Source organism: Cupressus sempervirens, chromosome 6 (genome assembly GCF_028749045.1).
Source record: "Cupressus sempervirens isolate cs-2001-9-10 chromosome 6, ASM2874904v1, whole genome shotgun sequence".
Lineage (NCBI taxonomy): Eukaryota > Viridiplantae > Streptophyta > Pinopsida > Cupressales > Cupressaceae > Cupressus > Cupressus sempervirens.
The window spans coordinates 17,320,500-17,342,041 of record NC_143123.1 but is presented as its reverse complement, the minus strand read 5'-3'; the positions used below and the strand labels follow the sequence as shown (position 1 = coordinate 17,342,041).

The 21,542-nt window shown below is 35.0% G+C and overlaps 1 protein-coding gene across 7 annotated transcripts in view; it reads left to right on the top strand.

The window, feature by feature from the left end:
* Nucleotides 1–20,367, top strand: part of LOC149550827 (HAD-superfamily hydrolase, subfamily IG, 5'-nucleotidase) — a 405,317-nt gene extending 384,950 nt beyond the window's left edge. For all 7 annotated transcript variants that reach the window (XM_089786391.1, XM_089786394.1, XM_089786392.1 and 4 more), the window contains 3 exons: nt 6,503–6,562; nt 19,709–19,771; nt 19,961–20,367. In XM_089786391.1, the coding sequence (XP_089642517.1) occupies nt 6,503–6,562; nt 19,709–19,771; nt 19,961–20,083 (246 nt within the window). In that variant the 3' untranslated portion in view covers nt 20,084–20,367. The remainder of the gene's footprint in view (nt 1–6,502; nt 6,563–19,708; nt 19,772–19,960) is intronic.
* Nucleotides 20,368–21,542: the final 1,175 nt, after the last annotated feature.

Below are 21,542 nucleotides of genomic sequence, written 5' to 3'. Positions count from 1 at the left end.
ATGAAAGCCACCCAATACAAAAGATTAAAGATGGCTCAAAAAGATCAATAGCTCAATAAAATGCATAAAACATGATCAATGTGTAGAAATTGAGAATATATATATATATATATATATATATATATATATATATATATATATTCATATATATGTTCATATATATGTAGGTACACCATCCAAAGATGTTAATGTACAACTAATGCAGGGACAACGAAGATGTAGTCACATGTGTGCACATCTTCTCTACCAAGGAAGTACAGTTCACATGCGCCACCTACCTAATCAGATTTATCATATCGTAGATGCAAGTATGCAATTAAATCAATAAAACAAATGCAAGAAAATAAATATTCACCAACATAGGTCCTATTGTTATATACTCTTTACTTTTAGATACATGCTTCATTCCAATGTTAGTAAAATAATTGAAAGATTATCTTGTGTATTGAATAATTAATGAATGAATTACAACGAGCTTACAAGCTCATATATACAAAACGGGTATACAGAAAATAGAAACTATCTACATATGATAGATAAAGCATTATTAGAAATATTCTAATATAGAAGACCATAATCAAGAGTACCACTCACATAGTGCAGGACACACTTTGCAGCTGTCCAATGATCAGTCTTGGGTGCTGTCATAAAGCAAGAGACATAGCTTACAGAAAAAATAATGTCAGGTCTGGTGGCAGTAAGAAAAATGAGACTACCCACTAGTTGTCTAAACAAGGTTCATCTACAACAGGTGAATCAGACTGAGCAGATAATTTGAGCCTAAGTTCGATAGGAGTGAGAGCGCGTTTGCAATCCTGCATTCTGAACCTGTCTAGAAGACTTCTAGCATGCTTAGAATGAGAAAGAAAGATATTGTGTTCAATCTACCAAACCTCAATTCTGAGACAATAGTGCAAGAGTCCCAAATCTGTCATATCAAAAGTGTTGCACAGATCCTATTTGATTTCCGCAATCAAATGTGTTGAACTTCCAGTGATGATCAAATCATCAACATAAACAACAATAAACAAGACATCATCACCTACATGTTTGATATATAGGTTTGAATCCGATGGACTCCACTGAAAACCATGGTCGGTTAAATATTTATCAATTTTCATGTACCAAGCCTGAGGAGCTTATTTCAGACCATAAAGAGCTTTGACAAGTTTACAGACTTTGTGTTCTTGACTAGCAACCTTAAATCTAGAAGGTTGCATCCTATAGACCTCTTCTTGTAAGTTGCCATTCAAAAAAACACTCTTGACATCCATCTGATGAACTTTCCAACTGAACTGAGCTACTAGAGCAAAAACAAGTCGTATGGTACTCATTTTAGCTATAGGAGCAAAAGTCTCCTCATAGTCAATACCTTCCCTTTGTGAGAACCCTCGAGCAACAAGACGAGCCTTATACTTGTCTAAGGTGCCATCAGCTTTATATTTTACCTTGTGTACCCATTTTTACAACTAATGGGCTTCTTCCCTACAGGAAGATCAAAATGAACCCAAGTTTGATTTTTCTGAATGCTCTAAAGTTCAACTTCCATAGCCTATTCCCATTCAGGAATACCTTTAGCCTCAGAATAATTCTGGGGCTCATAAACACTATGAATGTTAGCCATAAGAGAAAAGTTAACTATTTGTTTGCGCTTATTTTGAGAAACTCTACCTTCAATGAGCTCATCATCCCTTAGATCACTTATATTTTTAACCCACCATTTGGGTCAGAGAGTAGAAGAACTGACCTCTGGAGGAGTTGGAAGAGGTTCAGGAGCAATAACGAGAGGAGGATCATTCTTAGGAGTCTCAACAGGATCAACATCAAGTGTCCCAAGGCAGGCATTATCTATATCATTCTACCTATCAGATGGTGCTAAAGGAAGGGGAACACTGTGAGGCTGTTCCTCAGAACATTGCTCAAAAGAGGACGGAAACGATCCTCGAGTTTCATCAAAAACAACATCACGACTAAAGATAAGATGATCAGTGTCGATATCTATCAATCTATAGGCCTTATGGTTGTCACTATACCCTGTCATCATGAGTCTCTGAGTCTTGGAATCTAATTTGGAACGTTTAGCATTAGGAATCCAGACATGGGCAAAAGAGCCAAAAATCTTCAAGTTGTTGATCTTGGGCTTACGACCAGACCACAATTCTTTGGGAGTTTTGTTCTTGACAACCTGAGTAGGAGAACGATTCAAAAGGTAAATAGCAATTAACACTGCTTTTGCCCAATACTTATTAGGAACACTCCTGTGTTGTAACATAGAATGAACCATCTCAACAATCGTATGATTGCGACACTCAACAACACTGTTTTGCTGAGGAGTGTAAGGTGTGGTGAATTGGCACTTGATGCTATGTTCAACACAAAAAAGCGGAGAATGCATGAGAACAAAATTCCCCCCCATTATCTGTTCTAAGCGAAATGATACTGCAGCCAAACTTGTTTTCAACCAACAACTTAAAATTCTGAAATGTACTAAGTGCATCTGATTTTTGTTTAAGAAAGTACACCCACATTTTTCTACTAAAAGCATCAACTATAAGAAAAAAATATTTGCAACCAGTAACTGAAGATGTATTCATAGGACCAAAAATACCAGCATGAAGTAATTGAAGTATCTAAGGGGCATGCCAAGAATCTCCATCTTTCAAGGGAGTCCGATATTGTTTTCCAGCTTGATAGGCATCACATACTCCAAGATGTTGCGGCTGAATCGGAGGTAGTCTAGAAACAAGTTCCTCCGGGGATAGCTGAGAGAGATACTAGATGTTGAGATGTCCATATCTCTGATGCCACAAAGTGCTGAGAGATAAATCACGAGCTGCCATAGCTATTTCAGGAGAATCACTAGTGTCAATAAGCCGATATAGGCCAGATCCTCTAAACCAGTAGCAACAGTAAGACGAGTCTCTCAATCAATAATAGAGCATTTGTGGGCACTGAAAACCACATCCAACTGAGGAGAATTTCTCATGATCTGACCCACAAAGAGAAGATTGAGTGCCATACTAGGAACGTAACAAACATTGAGAAAGATGAGTTAACACCCACCAAATTGTATCTGAACATTTCCTCTGCCAATAATTTTGAACTCCTCTCCGCCGCCAAACACAGCTGAATCGTTGTATGGATAGAAATCCATAAACTAGTCACGCCAATGAGAGAAATGACGTGAAGCACCAGAGTCAATATTCCAAGCAGAGGATCGGGCTGAATCAGAAGGGCTTTTAGCCATAAAAGCATAGAACACAGACTCCATTGTCTCAGAATGTTCAACAACATTGGCCTGTTGATTGGACCCTCCCAACTTCTTCTGTTCGGAAGCGAGTCATTGACGACAACCTTTCTTCATGCGGTCATACTTATGGCAGTAATGACACTGAACACTCTTTTGCTGAAAACTACCTGAGGATTGATGGGAACTACCCTATGGAAATGACTAAGATGGCTGAAACTTAGCTGCAAAGGCTTATTCTAACGAGGGTGAGGAAGCACGGCTACCAAACTGCTGCTTCCAGCGATTTTGCTAGAGGAGTTTGGTGCACAACTCTGGGAATTTCAGAGCAACATTAGTTGAGGTAATGTTGAGAGTCTCTATGAAATGCTCATAAGATGTTGGCAAGTTTTTTAGGGTAATAACTACCATATCTTCTTCCTCCATTGTCCAACCGATGGCTTCAAGCTGATCACAAATGTCCTTAATCTTCGTGGGATGTTTTTGTAAGTACATACGTTCATCCATCATAATGGAAAACAACTAATTCTTCAGAAAGAATGCCCGACTCTTGTCGGATGTTTCATGTAGCTCCTTTAAATATTTCCAAATGTCTACAGCCGACTTGCCAAAGGGAATCTGAGGTAGCTGATCATCTGTGACAAAGAGCTTGAAAAGCATAACAACTTCATGATTCCGATCATCAAACTTATCCTAATCTATTGTAATGGAGGTCCCACCAAGCATGCTAGTGGGGGCAGGACGAGTTTTTGTACCTAGAACAAGTGCATCCAAACAACAATACTCAAAGATGGTTAACATGCATTGCTTCCAGTGGTTGTAATTACTGCCACTAAATTGTTGACTATTTTCTAGCATCAGGTTGGTCAAGGATGCCATTTGCACAAAGTTCGAGGCAATGTTTAGGTTGACCTAGAAAAAATGACAAGTACCCAGAAGAATTAGGGAGACCTAGAAGAGAGCTCGAAAAACCCAGAAGGAATATGCTATCAGTTTCTAGATCTAATGGCTCAAAAATCAAGGCACAAAAATTGAGGCATCTAGGAAAAACAATGACAACCCAATTGAGCTCTCAAAAAATCCATTGAAATTTTGAAAACAAAAAAAAATCCGACCCCAAAAATTAGGGTTTCAAGCCAAAAAACTAGTTGGCAGACATGGAGGTCAAAACAACCAAAAAATGGTGTTTGCAGGTTTGAAAATGCCCGATTTGTTTCAGAACACAAGCATTTTGGTAATGACGGCAGAGAGAATGCAGATTTGTGGTAAAACCTACACTGTTTTCTCCCTTAAAAATGTGAGCCGTGACCTGAGAAAAAACCCATCTTTACCTGAGCAGAGGTAAAAAAAACGGACACCAAACACAAGAAAACTGTCATTATTGCAGGCCGTGGATCTCCCATTGTGGCCGCAATTTTTCAAAGAAAAAAAACCAAAGATGTGTAGGCTGTGAATTTCAAAATCGGATGCCAAAAAAACCCGTGATTTTCAGAGAGGTATTCGACCACGATTTGTAGAAAATGAGCCATGAATGGATGTCCGAATAGAAACCCTGGCTAGGTTGTTTTTGAAAGATCAGAAATAATTTTGAAAAATCTTAACAAATAATTTCAATAGAAATTATAAATTTTTCGAAAAAATTTGAAGTATAGGCTTTGATACCATAAAATAATCGAAAGATTATCTTGTGTATTGAATAATTAATAAATGAATTACAACGAGCTTACAAGCTCATATATACAAAACGGATATATAGGAAATAGAAACTAACAGAAAATAGAAACTATCTACATACGATAGATAGAGCATTATTAGAAATATTCTAATAGTTAGAACATAGAACAACTTATCAGTGACTACCCTTGTTAGTGTTTTGGTTTGTCTTTTGCAATACAACTCAACCCAAAAGAATATGTGAGTAACAACCCTTTTCAAATTTATAAGGGGAGCCTCCTTGAAGATTTAACTAATTCTAGTTGAATATTGACAAATTATACGATTAGTAACACTGCACAATATCTTTTAGAAGTCCTTGCAATGTGAAATAAGTTGAATAATTTCTGCCCTACTTTTTTACCTTGGCTATGACTAGAAGACTAGGAAAGCACTTGTCTCATAGGTGATATCTTATGGATTTTAGACTTTAAGCTAAGAACAAAAGCATAGTACCATCTTATTGGTGAAAAGAAAAAACCATCAAGTTAGTGCACATAAAATTTTTCAGAAATAACTACTCTAGGCACAGACAACATTCAAAAAATAAAATTTAAAAATAGCTAAGTTGCATAGAAAGCTACAAACTAGATTGACAAATAACTCAATACGAAGCCAATGTAATTAATTTGAACATATTGACATATAATATTTTAGGGACAACTAATGACTATATGGGATATCATCTAAAGTCTCCGAATTTGCCAATTTATGTATATTTTTGAGATAAGAAAGAGTAGCGATATTCATAGTATCTTTTGTGCAGCTATAATTTATTCTGTAATTATGTTTTTTAGTTATGTTTTCTGCTTTTGGGTTTAGTTTTACCCTTGCTCATTTCTACAGTAATTGGGTGTTCGTTTGAGTCTATTTATTTGTAATATTGTCTGTTATAACCAACTCAAAAATGCTTTTGCACCATTACTAGAATTAGAGATAGAAGCATCCTCATGCAATAGGAACACTTACACCTTAATAACAGTAGGAAAGCAGCCAGTTACCGTCGGAATAAAAATGCTTAGTAGTTATGAATTAATCTTCCATAATTGTCTCACTACAAATAAAGAGTGACCTTTAAATGGCCTTGAAGCCCCTTAGGAGGAAATGGTCACCAACATTGAATCACCTCGCTAAACTACAGTTCAATAAGACATCTTATATAGTGCTAGTTTGGTTTAATCATGGGCATTGAGGCATTATTTATAATTTCATGTCTGTTATTTTATTAATCATTTTAGATATCAAAGGAGTATGTTATTATCTTTACCATTGTAAATCAATTTGTCATTTTGAAGTTCGAGACTATTTTCTTTTGTTTAGAATTCAGATTACATGGAACTTAGTTTTGTAGAAAATTTAAATAACAATGTGCACAAAGATAGATGATATATATTATATACTATTTGTATTTCATAAAACTTTCAAAACAACCTTACCATACTTTGATAGGTCCAACGGACCATCTTGGCATAAAAGACATCAAATGGCTTCCCTTTTACACTGAAGTCATATGTGATATCATTTGTATTTGTCTCTTTGCAGTTGGCTTTGGAGAAAGTTCGTGAACATCATCGACATGCACAAAGAGAATGTCACCAAAAGGTATTCTCTAACCAAATTTCAAGCTATATTTGTTAAGCTCTGTGCTTGTGAGGGGTGATTCCTGAGAGAAGTAGGTGGCAAACTGCCAGCAACTTATACATTATTCTTCTATTAATGAGGATATTAAAGTCTAGTTTTCTCTTTTCAATTTTAATTCTTAATATTATACTAGAAAACTATGCAAACTCTGCATAGATTGTTTAAAAGCAGTAGATTTTCTTCCAAAATTTGAGTAGATGTTTTTAGGTATGCCAATTGCATAGTTTAGAAATATGTTGCCAAACAGCCACTAGATTAAAATGCCACATGAAGACATTACATTAGAAACATCATTTGAAATTGGGCATTGTTTTTGTGATATCACATTATTTTAATCAATAACTAACATGTAAATAAGGGCAAGGAAAAGTAAACATACCTTGACTTGTACATATATTCCCTGCACCTGCATAATAGTTAGATTCATTTCAAATAAGATCCCTATCATATTCTGCATAATCATCCATATAGGTGCATCACCATATTCATGCATACATCCATACATCATACAATGTTCCATGCATGTTGTCACATACAGGGAACATCATACAATGTATAGACGCACACATATCATGCACTCATAGCGTTACACCATAGCATTTTCCACCATAGTATCATGGCATTCAGAAGTATCATGGCACTTTGCAATAAGCATCATGTTCAGATATACCTCTCTGCATCATGAGATTGATAAGAATGGTATCATAGAGATCATTTCTCTCCATGGTTGGGTGTCACTGCCGACTCATGGACTTAGTATACAGCTGACGGTATTCCAGGCTGACAAAAAGAATAATAACTTATGATTACTATGAATAATTGGAACTGATTTCTCATAATAATCATAAGTGATTATTTGTAAAGACCCTGTCTTATCTCCGACGGGAATGCTGAAAGTATGAAAGGAATTTTATTTTTATTTTTTTGTTTTTTCTGTTTTATATTTTGTTTTTCTGGAATATATGCTTTTTTTTGGTTTTTAAGATTTCAAGAAATTAGAAAAAATGCAATACAGAAGAAAGGAAATACTTCATGCACAACTGATTACTCTTATTGAATGCAACTTATCAGTTACACCAAATTAAATAGGAAATACTAACAGCTTTATTGAATATCAAACTGGAACCTGGAAACAATTGTGACATCCAATATGGATGTTGTGAGCCTCTTCTTGATCAAACACTGCAGGGAATGATGTCTTTGTATATGCATCAGCAGGGCGTGACCCTAGGAAATGCCAGGCATCTGCCTTAATACAAAATGTAGCCCCACATACCAAATGGCAGGCCCCTTGAGTAATTCGCCGGTCTCTATATCAAATTCGCAGGCCAGAATATTAATCGCAGCTCCTTAAATAGGGATCACAGGCCTTAATTGCACTCACCCAGCCTTCAACCAGTGACGTCTGGACCATGTAATGGTTGGAGATGCTATACAAAGTCCAAACGCAGGCCCAGGTAGGACAACAACAGACCAGTTCTGCTCAAAACAATTTCCTTCAGATGCCTCCAGCAATTTTCCTGAGTGCTGGATGCAAAATCAGACTCAATTTGTTCTTCTTGATCTTCAATATAAACCTCAGCATCAACTCTCCTTAGATACAGTTAGAATAGTTGGAGAAATTTGCAAATTGTATACTTCAGCACAATTTGCAAGGAATGCAATTCTCAGAAAATTCACAAACTCCAGAAACCCTCAGCCAAGTAAGCAAAAGCAATAATATAATATTCAAGATGTCCTTTTCTCTCTAAATGAAGACATATTTATAATGTTTTTTGTGCAACCAAACTTCTCCATGACACTTTTCACTTAACATTGCTTTATAATATAAAGTCCAATTACTTTATAATATAAAGCACATTAATAATTATAAGTGCATTTAATATTTATAAAGTCTCATTATAATTGCAATAATTATGACTTCACAAAAGAATATCTCATCCAGAACCCAATAGCGAAATGACAGGCAACCACCATGACCTATACTGCCTTGCCAAAAATAGAAACTTGCCAAAAGTGAATTACTAAAAATAGTAATTCCAAAACTAGCAAATACACAACCAAGACCCCCAAAACCAAATGTCAACTCATGAGGGGTGCAATGATGAGTTGACAAATCCTAACTCCTAAAATGGGGACATTACATTATTATGAATAAAATAATAAATTCCATTCTCGGTGATGGCTATATTCATTTACTGATTTACCATCAATACTTGGCATATATCAATCTTTGATAAAAACTACTTCATGCAATTCATCCATCGACTTATCGATCTTGGGAAAGGTTACTTGTTCTTAATGGTCTTTGTTTGGGGCGTGATAGTCTATTCACATCCTCATGATCCCATCCTCCATGAGGAGAACTAAAGCAACAAAGGGACTCGAACTGGGTTTAGTGTGCTCCATCTCCAACAATGGATTTTTATATTTCTTCCTCAAACTTATTAGGGTGCCTATAAGGAACAGTGATGAACATGCTCAAACCCTCTATCTAAAGGTCTCCTTGGAGGAATATCATTGAATGCCAAGGTGCATTTGTCTAACACTATTTAACTATCCACATGATACTAACCACTACCATCAGTAGGAGCCTAAGATGAAATCAAAATGTGATGCCTATAAGAATCCCAACTAGTTCTAACTTCACCACTGCAATATCCCCTGCTATTCCTAGTGAAATTTGAATCTCAAGGAATTTTGTCAAACAATTGACTTGCAAAGTCTGACTGGCTGCTTTTTCTTTCAGTCAGTTTTGTTTTGATGATTGCAAATGGCGTTACATGTTGGGTAATGGATACTAAGAAACTAAACATATGGAATGATGCAACACAAGACCTTTATGTACTCCGCAATGCAGATTAATGAATTATACTAATGTAACCCAACATCTACAGCTAATTGACATTTCATCAAACACTTGTCATGAAACTAGTTTGCTGGTTATGAATAGATTAGACGTGAAGATTACATCAAACATTTGGCATGCTACTTTACAATCGTTATGGATATGCCAAATTGAACACTAAAACTAATAAGCAAAGATATGAAACCTGGTTACCAATGTGCTTGACTGATTACACCAGCAATCAACAAATAATTCCAGCACAAGGCTTTAATCATTTCCATGCGGCCATAGCATGATGAAATACAAACCCAAAAAATACTGTTTGAACCCTGCTAGAGTCCCAAAATCACTCCCAAATGCCTTAAATGGGTAACAAATAGTGGCTAAGATAATTCTGTACAGAAGCCTCTAATGTTCATGTTCTCTTCTGTTGAACCACATTCCCAATGCTGGTAATAATAATTGTTATCTGTTGAAAAATCACAGAGTTTTGAAGCAGTTCCACCAAATTAATCCATTAAAAGCTCTACAATGACTCCAGAATGAAGCCATGTTGCACAATTCATTGGAGATTCAACCAACTCAAAGTGCAGAAGCAGTACAGAAATACACGGTTCCTCAAGTTGTGATTCTTCAGACCCTTCTACTTTTCTCCACACAAAATAATCCAAAAACCACAAGAATAAGGTTTATTCGACTGGCAAATGTATATTTCTGTGCGTGAGATTTATTTTAGTGATCCAATAACTGTTATTGTTAATAATAACATTATTGCTGAAGATCAATCAGTACTCTGAATGTTGAATCTAATAATGATCAACTGTTTTCTTGCACTATCAATTACATGTATTACATTACTGTTCAAATGTAAAAGAGAGTCGTATACATAAGATCAAACATAGATCTCTCTCTCTCTCTCTCTCTCTCTCTCTCTCTCTCTCTGTTTCAATACATATATATAGATAAATTCAAACATACATATGTGTTGCAGATCGTACATATTGTAATCGCTCTCGCTAAGTAATGGTTATTGATCTCAAACAGCATAACAGCTGATCAGTGGTGTATGTAAACAATAGTTATGAAGGGGCATGTCTCAATGTAGACATATGTCCCTATGTGAATGAGATTCATGATGAGACATCTCTCTCTCTCTCTCTCTCTCTATATATATATATATATATATTGAATTCAAGTATTCTTGGAAAACACATAAAATATCAATTGAGTGCTATTACAAGTAACACATTCTTCACACATCTATATCAATTTTAAATATATATATATATATATACTTACAGATCTGCATTATTTTTGTTGGATTATTTCTGCCAAATAAAAGAGAAGAATTGTATCAGACTGAAAAATATCATAAACAGTGTTGATTCCAATCCGTTGCATTGAAAAATTAAAATTACCTCAATACACATAATCTGATCTAAACTTGTAACATAGTATCAGAGCCAGGTTGAAGAATAAGTCGAGATAAGATAAAAGCAAACAGAAAATCTAATCACAATCAAAAGAAATTTTAATAAGCAAAAATGGTGAGCGGAATTAGATTTGAAGATAGGCTTGAGAGAGCCACAAATTTTGTCTCTTGGAAAAACAGGATAATGATGGCACTAAGAGAACAAGAATTAGACTCATTTGTGGACAAGGCTATACCTATACTAGATGAGGAAAATGAGAAAATTCAATGGAAAAAGATCAACAACAAAGCTATGAAGATTCTAGTAGATGCTGTAAAAGATCATATAGTTCCAGTTATATCAAAGTTGAACACTGCACATGACATGTTTACCTTCTTAAAAAAACATGTATGAGATAAACAATACGAATAGAGATCTCACCCTATAACAGCAACTGTATCATGTAAAAATGAACAAGGGTGAATCTATTGCATCATATTTTATAAGAATAACCGAGTTAAGAAATCAGCTATCTACTATTGGCTATATAATTGACAACAAGGAATTAACTATGCTAGCCCTAAACAAACGTCCCACATCCTAGGAATCATTCGTACAAGGGATCAGTGCCCAATCTAAACTTCATACATTTGACCGATTGAAAACTGACTGTATTTCAGAAGAATCAAGAGGGATCGGAATAAATAATTTTGGTGAAGAGATCCAAGTGTTGAATACAAGCTCACACAAGAAAGGGAATAAAGGTAACTTCAAATGGAAGAGAGGAAAGAACATCAACAACAAATTCAAAAGAAAGGACATGTCTAAAGTACAATGCTTCAGATGTGACAAATATGGACACCTTGTTGTTAAATGCTTAGATAGATTCAAAAATCAAGATCCAATAGCAGAAGCAAGCAAGAATCGGGATACAGAAAGAAGGGTATTTTTCTTAGCACTATCAAATGAAATCTCCACAAGTAGAAAGACTTGGGTCGTTGACAGTGGAGCATCTCGACATATTACAGGATTTGGAGAACAATGGGGTTATCTAGATGAAAACATAGATGAGGAAGTCACCACTGGTGATAATTCCACCTACCCTATAAAAGGAATTGGGACCAATACAATTCAGCTAAAACTTGGAGTTTCACTTCAACTAACTGAAGTACTCATTGTGTTTGGCATTAAAACAAACTTAGTCTCTATCTCATCCCTTAAAGTCAAAGGATATCATATCACCTTCCAAGACGGAAAAGTTCTAGCAGGGCCTAAGAACTCAAACATAAAGAAGGCTTACACTATATGTACTTGAGATGGATGTCTATACAAACTATGCACTGTTCAACCTGGAGCTCTAATTCATGGTGTTTGTACTACTAATGAAATATAGCATAGGAGGTTAGGACATCTTCATTACCATACCCTACCCTCCATAGAGAAAATTGTTAAAGGCTTACGTAAACTAAATCAGGATCATAAAGGAATATGTATGGGGCGTTATTTAGGTAAGAATAAAAAAAGGACTTTTCATAACAGCGAGAGAAATCAAGTAGTATCCTTGAACTTATTCATGCTGACTTATGTGGACCAATGTCAGTATCCTCCTTAGGGGGACTGTTGTATTATGTTATCTTTGTTGATGACCATTCAAGGAAAACGTGAATTTACTTCTTGAAATTTAAAGAATCTAATGAGTTCCTATCAAGATTTAAAGAATTCAAAGCCTTAGTTGAAAATATGTTTAGGAAAAGAATAAAAGCCATAAGGTCAGATAATGGGGGAGAATATATTTTTGAGAGCTTTAAAGAATTTTGTAGTATTAGGATTAAGAGGGAGTACATTATTCCTTAAACCCACAGCAAAATGGGGTAGCCTAAAGGAAAAATGGGACCATAGTAGAGTCGGCCAAAGCAATGTCACATGATCAAAACCTTCACATTTCATTTTGGCTGAAGTCTCTAGCACAACTATATACATACAAAACAAATATACTCACTCCTATCTAGACAATATAACCCTTGAAGAAGCATTTATTAGAACCAAACCAAATATAAGCCACCTTAGAATATTTGGTTGTCTAGTCTACATTCACATCCCAAAGAGAAAAGATCCAAACTAGAACCATTAGGGAAGAAAAGGAATATTTGTCTGATATAGTGGATCATCCAAAGCCCAAAGAATTTATATTCCTAGTTAGAAACAAATTGAACTCAGTAGAGATGTAATTTTTGACGAAGATACTGCATTCGAAAGATCCAAAAACATGAATGAAACAGAGGATGAGTTTCCACAAAATATAGAAGAGGATCTTAGACCTGGAATTCAGAGGGAGACACCTATAGAGGATAATGAACCTCAGAGCCCTACCCCTGAACCTTGTGAGACTACTGTTACTTGAAAAAGGCCACTCTAGGCAAGAAAAATAATTGAAGTAGAAACTATGCAGCCCCTAAGGGCACCTTTAGAGAAAGAAAGAAACCTAGAGGTTATTCAAACTATGTTGCTCTTATGAGTCTTATTAAATTTGAAACCCCCTAATGTTAAAGTAGCACTACAACATCAAGTTTGGAAGGATGCCATAGTCAAAGAATATCAATCTATTTTAAAGAATGATTTATGGGACATTGTACCTAGACCAAAAGAAAAATCTATTATATCATCCAAATGGCTCTTAAAAATCAAGCATACAGCAGATGGAAGTATCAAAAAACATAAATGGTTCTTCAAAATCAAGCATACAGCAGCTGGAAGTATCGAAAAACATAAGGCAAAATTTGTTGCCAAAGGGTTCTCACAAAAGGAAGGAATTGATAATGAAGAGAAATTCACCCCAGTTGCTCATTAAACCTCAGTCAGGGCAGTAATTGCTATTGTTGCATCAAAAGGGTGGGAAATTCACCAGATGGATGTAAAGACTGCATTTCTTAACTACATCATAGAAGAGGAAGTATACTTTAGAACAACCCAAGAATTTGTTGTTCATAATTTAGTGCCTCTTACTTTTGTAAGTTAAAGAAGGCACTTTTTGGTCTCAAATAAGCTCCTCGAGCTTGGTATGAAAGAATAGACAATTATCTCTCCAAATTAGGATTCTCCAAAACTGATGCAGATCCTAATCTTTATTTCAAGGTGGTAAATGGTGACATGTTGATTCTCATTCTTTAAGTTGATGACTTACTAATCATAGGAGAAGATCGTCTTCTCACCAAATGTAAACAAGAACTTTGTCATGTCCCCATTTTTGGTGGCAGTTCAATTTAATTAATTTAATTAATTTGGTTGTCCAAAATAATGAATATTTTATGAGGACGACTAATTAATTATTTTAATTAAATAAATAAGTGATATTAAGATAATTATTTATAAAGTTATCAAATTAATAAATATTAAAAGGTAACTTTATATTTACTTAATTTAATAAAGTGACTTGGATTATAAAAATATTTTATAAAGTCACTTAATAGATAAAATCAAAAATGTTCTAGAAACTACTAGAGAAAATGGAGAGAAAAGAATAAATAGGCACCCTGGGGCTCCATTCTAATCAGGCAGTTGTTTATCTCTCTTTTGATATCGGATTGTGATTCAATCACATGTGCATTGTGGAGCCTAGGGTTTCTGCAATTGTCACAACTAGCCATTGAGAACAATAACTCTCAATTGGTACGCAATTTTGAGGGTGTGAAATATCATCTGAATTATTGCGGATTGGAGGTGACGTTACAGTCATTTCATCAGGAGCAGAATCTGTGGCCTAAGGCCAAATCTGAGGATCATTGACTATTGGAGGGTTAGCTAGAGCAGAATTAATTATCATTTACCCAAATCATTGCAGTATTAGAGGAAATTCAGAAGGAAGCCAGGAAGTGAAATTAATTGATACCCAGCAAGGATTCGATTCAGGACAACATATCAGAGGGTTCGAATTTTTAAGGTGATTCCAAGCAGCGACTCATTCACATGCAAGCAAAATTCGAGTGGCTGGTTCAGAGATTTGACATGCGAATTTCGGGTCAGGCTAGGATGACCTGTCATTGAAGGTTATACTGGTTGTTTGGACGAGTCGGCAGTTACTTCAAGACCCTTCCCAACTCAGACTGAGATCCCATTTACGGCTAATATCCAAGGGTTGGTTGTGGGGGTAGAGACTCGCTAAATCCAAAGTTCTCTTAGTTGGCATTGCTCACGGAATACATACTGCACATCTTCGCGGGATTCGTATTGCATTAGTTTAGCACGACCGTCAGTGTCCGAGAGTTAAAGATTATCAGGAAATCGCAAGAATATCCCGCGGGATAAGAGATTAATTGCAGACTCTTCTGGACTCAGCGGAAATCGTGATTCAATATTGGGCGTAACTCACAGATACCATCCGACTCAGCCAACTAGTTCACCGTCTGGAGTGGGTTTGAAATGGCATCCAACACGATTTGGTAGTGAGTCAACAAAAGCCGGACATGGAGAAGCGTATTCGATGAAACCTCAGGTACCTGCGATCTCCATATTGGTTAATGCGTGTGCAGCCTGCGATTTTTCCTCAAGGAATAATAGTGCATAATCTGCCATTAACGTGGGTAAGAGATAACCGCATAGCCATCAAGCGGCCAGTTTCGTCACCCTAGCTAAAGAGGGTGTGTACAGACCCAAACCAGTCGTTGCGATTGGGAATAAATCTGGTCATCCCACGTCATCTAATGATTCTTTCCTGAACCTTGATGGTATGATTATCTACTGCATTTGATACATCTATATTAATTGGTGAATTATTTGAGATATTACCCTCTGCATGACAAATTTCATAGTACATTGTCTTTCATAGTACAACTCAGACTACAAGAATAGAATTTGTCTCAGTTTATCACTGGTTCTTAGCGACCTTGCTTTCAAAGTGTTTGACGAAACGTCAAACCCCTAAAGTATTAAGATTTCGGTGTTAAAGAAGCAATAATCCTGTTGGGGTTACTACAGTGGTATCAAAGCTTGTTTGCAAACTATTTGACTAATTGCCACAGTACAGTATTGGGTTTTTTTTAGTGACCTTTATAGTGAGGGTTATTTCAAACTTGCTTTCGAATTTGACATGAAGGGTTTGAGTATCCTACACTAGTTTCTTGGTCTAAAGTATGGCAGGAAGAAAAGTGTATTATCCTAAAGCAAGGTAAATATACCATTGATATTTTAAACAGATTCAGAATGATGGACTGCAAGCCTCTATCTACACCTAATGGAGACAAATCTATATAAGCTAAAAGAAGCAGCATCAGAACCATAACATGTTGATCCTATTCTCTATTGACAAATAATTGGGTTCCTGATATATCTGGTAAACACTAGACTAGACATTTGCTATGCAACAAATGCTCTGTCTAGTTCATGTGTGAACCAAGGAAATTGCAATGATTGCAGCAAAACATATTATGAGATACCTACAAGGGATTATTAGATATGGACTGAAAATGATAACATAGATCTAAAATTACATGGATATTCAGACTCAGACTTGGTTGGAAATGATGTTGATTGCAAAACTACCCCCGGATGTTGTTTTAGCCTGGGATCATCCAAGATCTCCTGGTTTAGCAGGAAGCAGTCCTCAATTGCACAAAACTCTACTAAAGCCTAGTACATTGCAGCATCCATAAGAGCCCAAGAAATTGTATAGTTGAGAAAATTGTTGGTGGGTTTATTTGGACAAACCATGGACCCCACAATTGTACACTGTGATATTTAGAGTTGTATAAAGCTTTCTATAAACCTAGTATTTCATGAAAGATCCAAGCACTTTGAAATTCCTTATCACTATATTAGAGATATGGTGGAGAGAAATGTTATACAACTGAGATACATTAGTGTTGATGAGCAAATTGTAGATATCCTCACCAAGCCGCACTCTAAGATAAAAGTGGATCACTTTAAAGGTAAGCTCGGTAAAATTGTAAAATTTTATTTGAGGTCAAGTCTTCATAAATCTATTACAAATGTTTAAAAGATGTTTTTATTAACTAACTCTTTTGTCATGTGTGTTATTACGTGATCTTGTAGAAACATTATGAAAGATGACGATCTTTCTTTAATGTTTATTTGTGGTTAATATTGTAAATTGTAGATATCATATGGTTGATATCTATGCATATATCATGATAGTTCATGTCTCTTACTTGACTGAGTAGTATTACAACTACAATGCTTTGTATTACTTAGATATGTCATGGTGAATGCTATGAGTTATAGCATTCGTGGATATGCCATGAACAGATATCTTCTTTGGTAGGCATGATGAGACTTGATGCCAGTGCACATACTAGAAAAGATAGGAGTATGGTGAATAGCATATGGTTGATATTCAGGATCATACCTTACTCTTGATGATACCATGAGGTATCATCTGTTAAAGTGGATGTCAAGATGATGTCCTTGAATATTGTGATGAGATGATAGAAATTATCCTCCTTGGCTAAGAGGGAGTGTCATTGATTTGTAGCTTCGGTCGGATAAGCCCAATCGATAAAGTCAAATCATTATCTATTACACTTATACATTCACTGACGATCCCTTTTTGTGATATTGTTATTTATATCATTAATATTTATTGGACTGACATATGTGTGTGCGCGCGTGTGTCATGTATTTTTAGTGATCCAATAAATATTAATATTGACATTATTGTTGAAGATCAATTAATACTTTGAATGTTGATCTAATAATGATCTACTGTTTTCTTGCAATATTGATTACACATATTATATTACTGTTTGAATGTAAAATATAGTCATATACGTAAGACTGATCACATATGTGTTCGAACACATATATATGTGTTCAATACTTATTTAATTGCAGATCGTACATATTGTAATTGCTCTTGTTAAGTAATCGTTATTGATCTCAAATAGCATAACAGCCAATCAGTGGTTAATGTAAACAGTAGTTATGAAGGGGCGTGTCTCAATGTAGAGACATGTCCCTATGTGAATGCAATTCACATAGAGACATTTCCCTACACGAATGCAATTCACATAGAGACATGTCTCTACATATAAATATATATATTGATTTGAAGTGTTCTTGAAAAACACATACAATATTAATTGAGTGCTATTACAAGTAACAGATTTTTCACACACACACATATATATTTTCACACACACACACATATATATAGATATAGATATAGATATAGACACATACTTACAAATCTGTATTATTTTCTTTTGATTATTTCTGCAATATAAAAGAGAAGAATTATATCAGACTAAAAAATATCATAACAGTGCTGTTTTTAATCCATTGAAAAATTAAAATTACCTCAATACACAAATCTGATCTAAACTTTTAACAAAGAATCGTTCTAATCATGACCCAATGTAAACATCATGTGACGCCACCTCTCATGAGCACTACCATTCAAGTGCATAGTTGCATTTTTTATAGCCTCATCTTCTAGCATGGGATTGAACTGAAAATAAGTATCTAGCTTTTGCATCCATGCTCTAGCTATATTTATTTTCAGGCCCATCATCGTTATGTTATCTGCTAATGTGTTGAACCAGACAAATATGAATACAATATACAGAAAAACAGAAAATCATATGATTATGAACAGATGACACCATTTTTTACCTAGGGAAAACCCTCCTACTCGAGGGAAAAAACCAGCCACACCCGAAAGTTAGGTTGCTTATTTAGATTCAAATAAATACAAGTGTTCTCATTTAGGGTTGAAGTCTCCAACCAGTCAATCAATAAGCCTGATTTTTCTCTTATCAGAGTTGTCTCACAGTCTCACAAACTTTTAGAACAACTGATTACAAACATAAAGAATCACATAGACTGCTCAACGATCACACACACACATATCGTATACAAATAGATAATATAAAATAACTGAGCCTCAGCGCATATACACTTAGTGCGATTGTTCCAGAACTCAAAACATACTGAGATATATAATCACTGCAGATACATTGAGACTCATGCATACTCAGAGCAGGATAAACACCCAACCTGATGCCATAGATCTATTATTGATACAACCAACCTCAACACTCTATTCATGCTTCTGAATCTATGGAAAGACTTTCATCTTGAAAAATGTTTAACAAGAAACTTGCAGCAAAAGGTAATTAGTTTTACAATCCCCGTCTACAGAGTAGATTAATCAGATTTCTTCACATTTTGGAGAAAGAACAATAAACAATTGAAACTCTGGACATTTGTGTTGAACACATCGGCTTTCTAATTCTGAAGCATGAATAGAGACTCGAGGGGGCATAGGAGGAATTCTGCTTTCAGAAACTGATAAATTGAAGAATTTCGAAGTGGTCACAAAAGAAAAACGTGGCATAAAGAAGACATAGCAGAGGCCGAAAGAGCAAACCGTGGTCAAATATGTATGTAGAACACTGAAGACAATCACGCTGTTGAAAGCTGAATTTTATTCTTGCATGTTCAAGAAAAATGGAAGTATTTTTTATGTCTGTTCTTTGGGAAGACTGATTTTGTAACCCTTCTTTTAATCAAATACATTGTTTTCCTTTTCTTTTCATTTTTCGAAAAAACAGTATAAGCAAGAATTAGATCTTATTTAAGCAACAGCTGGAAGCTCACCAACACCACAAAATAATTTCAAGCCTCATTTATGACATACGTGTTGTTACTTAGCAACATGATAAGTTTCAATTTAGCAGAGACGAATTCTAGTTTTTATTTTTATATTTGTTTTCCAGTTTCTGCAGTTGATTTAGAAAAATGTAGAAGTCATGTGTATTGTCTTCCTTTTAAATTTAAAAGAGATTATTTCCATTTCCCTTTCCTATTATCTAACATTTATCCAATACTTTACAGTTCCATAAAATATGGGGTCAACTTATGAAGACTGGCTATCAAAACTCTCGTTTTGCACATCAGGTATAATGTGAAAAAAAATGAATTTGACTTAATTATTATAGGAGCCAAATTTTTTATGAACAGTTGCACAACTGAACTAGATTCTAACATCTGAATTGTACAAGCCCAAAGAAAGTGTAGAAGCAGCAAACTCAAATTTTCGGCTTCGAACTTGCTAATTGTTTTTTCTTGAAATGATTCAATTTTCAGGTTGAAAGGTTCGCATGTCTTTATACGAGCCAGGTGTCGAATTTGGCTTATTATTCTCCTGATAGATGCTATCGAACAAGTGAAGATTTTATGCCCCATGAATTTGATGTTTTGGGATTTTGAAAAATGACATGATAATAAGTTCTAAATCATTAGTGCAAATGGTATCATTTATACTAATGGTATTACTTACCAAAATCTTTTAACTATTTGTATGATGGAAAACCAAAACGATGAAAGGCTCCAGCTATTCATTGTCAAGTTAAATGTCTTCCAATTAGCATATTGGTTCACATTAATTGTTCTATTCGTGTTGGGCTGTCGTTCAATCATTGTCATTGCATCAAAATTGTCTAAGTTACGTTCAAGGAGATGTATAATATTACACAAATTTAGTTTCTTCATAAGTTTTTGTGGCTCATAATGGTATATTAATTAATGTACTGATGAAAATATTTAGACAGTTAAATATAGTCTTTGGGACAGTTAATCCCATCCTTTTGTTTTTTCCTTTTCATTTATTTTCTTTTTCAAGAATATTATAAGCAGCTTCATCTTATCAATAGTTTTTTCATTGAATAAATTGTGTCAAAGAATCATTGTCATTAGTTTGATTTGCTTGTCTTTGATGTCCTCTAAAGTTTTTACTCCATCATAAAGTGTCGATTCTATGCACTTTTCCTTACCATACTTCTTTACATCTTTTCCACCTCCTTCGACATGGAGTTGAGAGTTGTTTTAAGAATTCTCTCTGGTTCCAATTGTTTTTGACCCCTAATCAAGCTTTAGTAACTTATTTTCCAAATACAATTCTTTGTTCAATAATCTTATTCGAGCATGAAACATGTGAAAAATTGAGTGCATTTGACAAGTAACTCCACTTTGAATTTTACACTACCAATACTTTCTATAACCTTATAAGGCTCATAATTCTTTATTGCAAGATTTTTATCCTTTTGTCATTTGAGTACATGATTATATGGTTGTAATCACACAAACAGCTTATATACATTTAAATAATCTTCATGATAATGCTTATTTATGTGTTGCTTCATTATGGGTCTTCCTCTATCAATGAGGAAGCATACAAATAGATACTAGAATGGTATTGTGGAGAGGGTCTAAAGAATGTTGACTTGATGAAAGGGAAAGCTCCTTATACAAGCTAGAATATACTAACTCCATATTATCAATCCTTATTTAGAATTCTTAATCCATGGCATAGAAGAAATTTCTCTGGACACCCTTAGAGGAAAGGGGAAAAAATCCCCTCTAACAAATTCTTCTTTATAAAACGGGGTGAAATCAGTTAAAAGGTGGCAAAATCGGGCCTTAATGTTTACAATTAAGTACCTTAAAAAATAGAGATCAAATAAGGTTTATTAGCACCTCTAGTTTCCTCCAAAGGTTTTGTAATATGGAATAGCATATCAAAACCATAAATTATTTTTAAGTAAGTTATGATATAGAGAATCGGAAATGGTTGAAGTACTCATTTTTAAGAAGATAGATGGCTTGATAATACTCCTCTTTTTTCTCTTCCTCAATTGACTAGTTTGGTGGAACCTTTAACCACACTTAA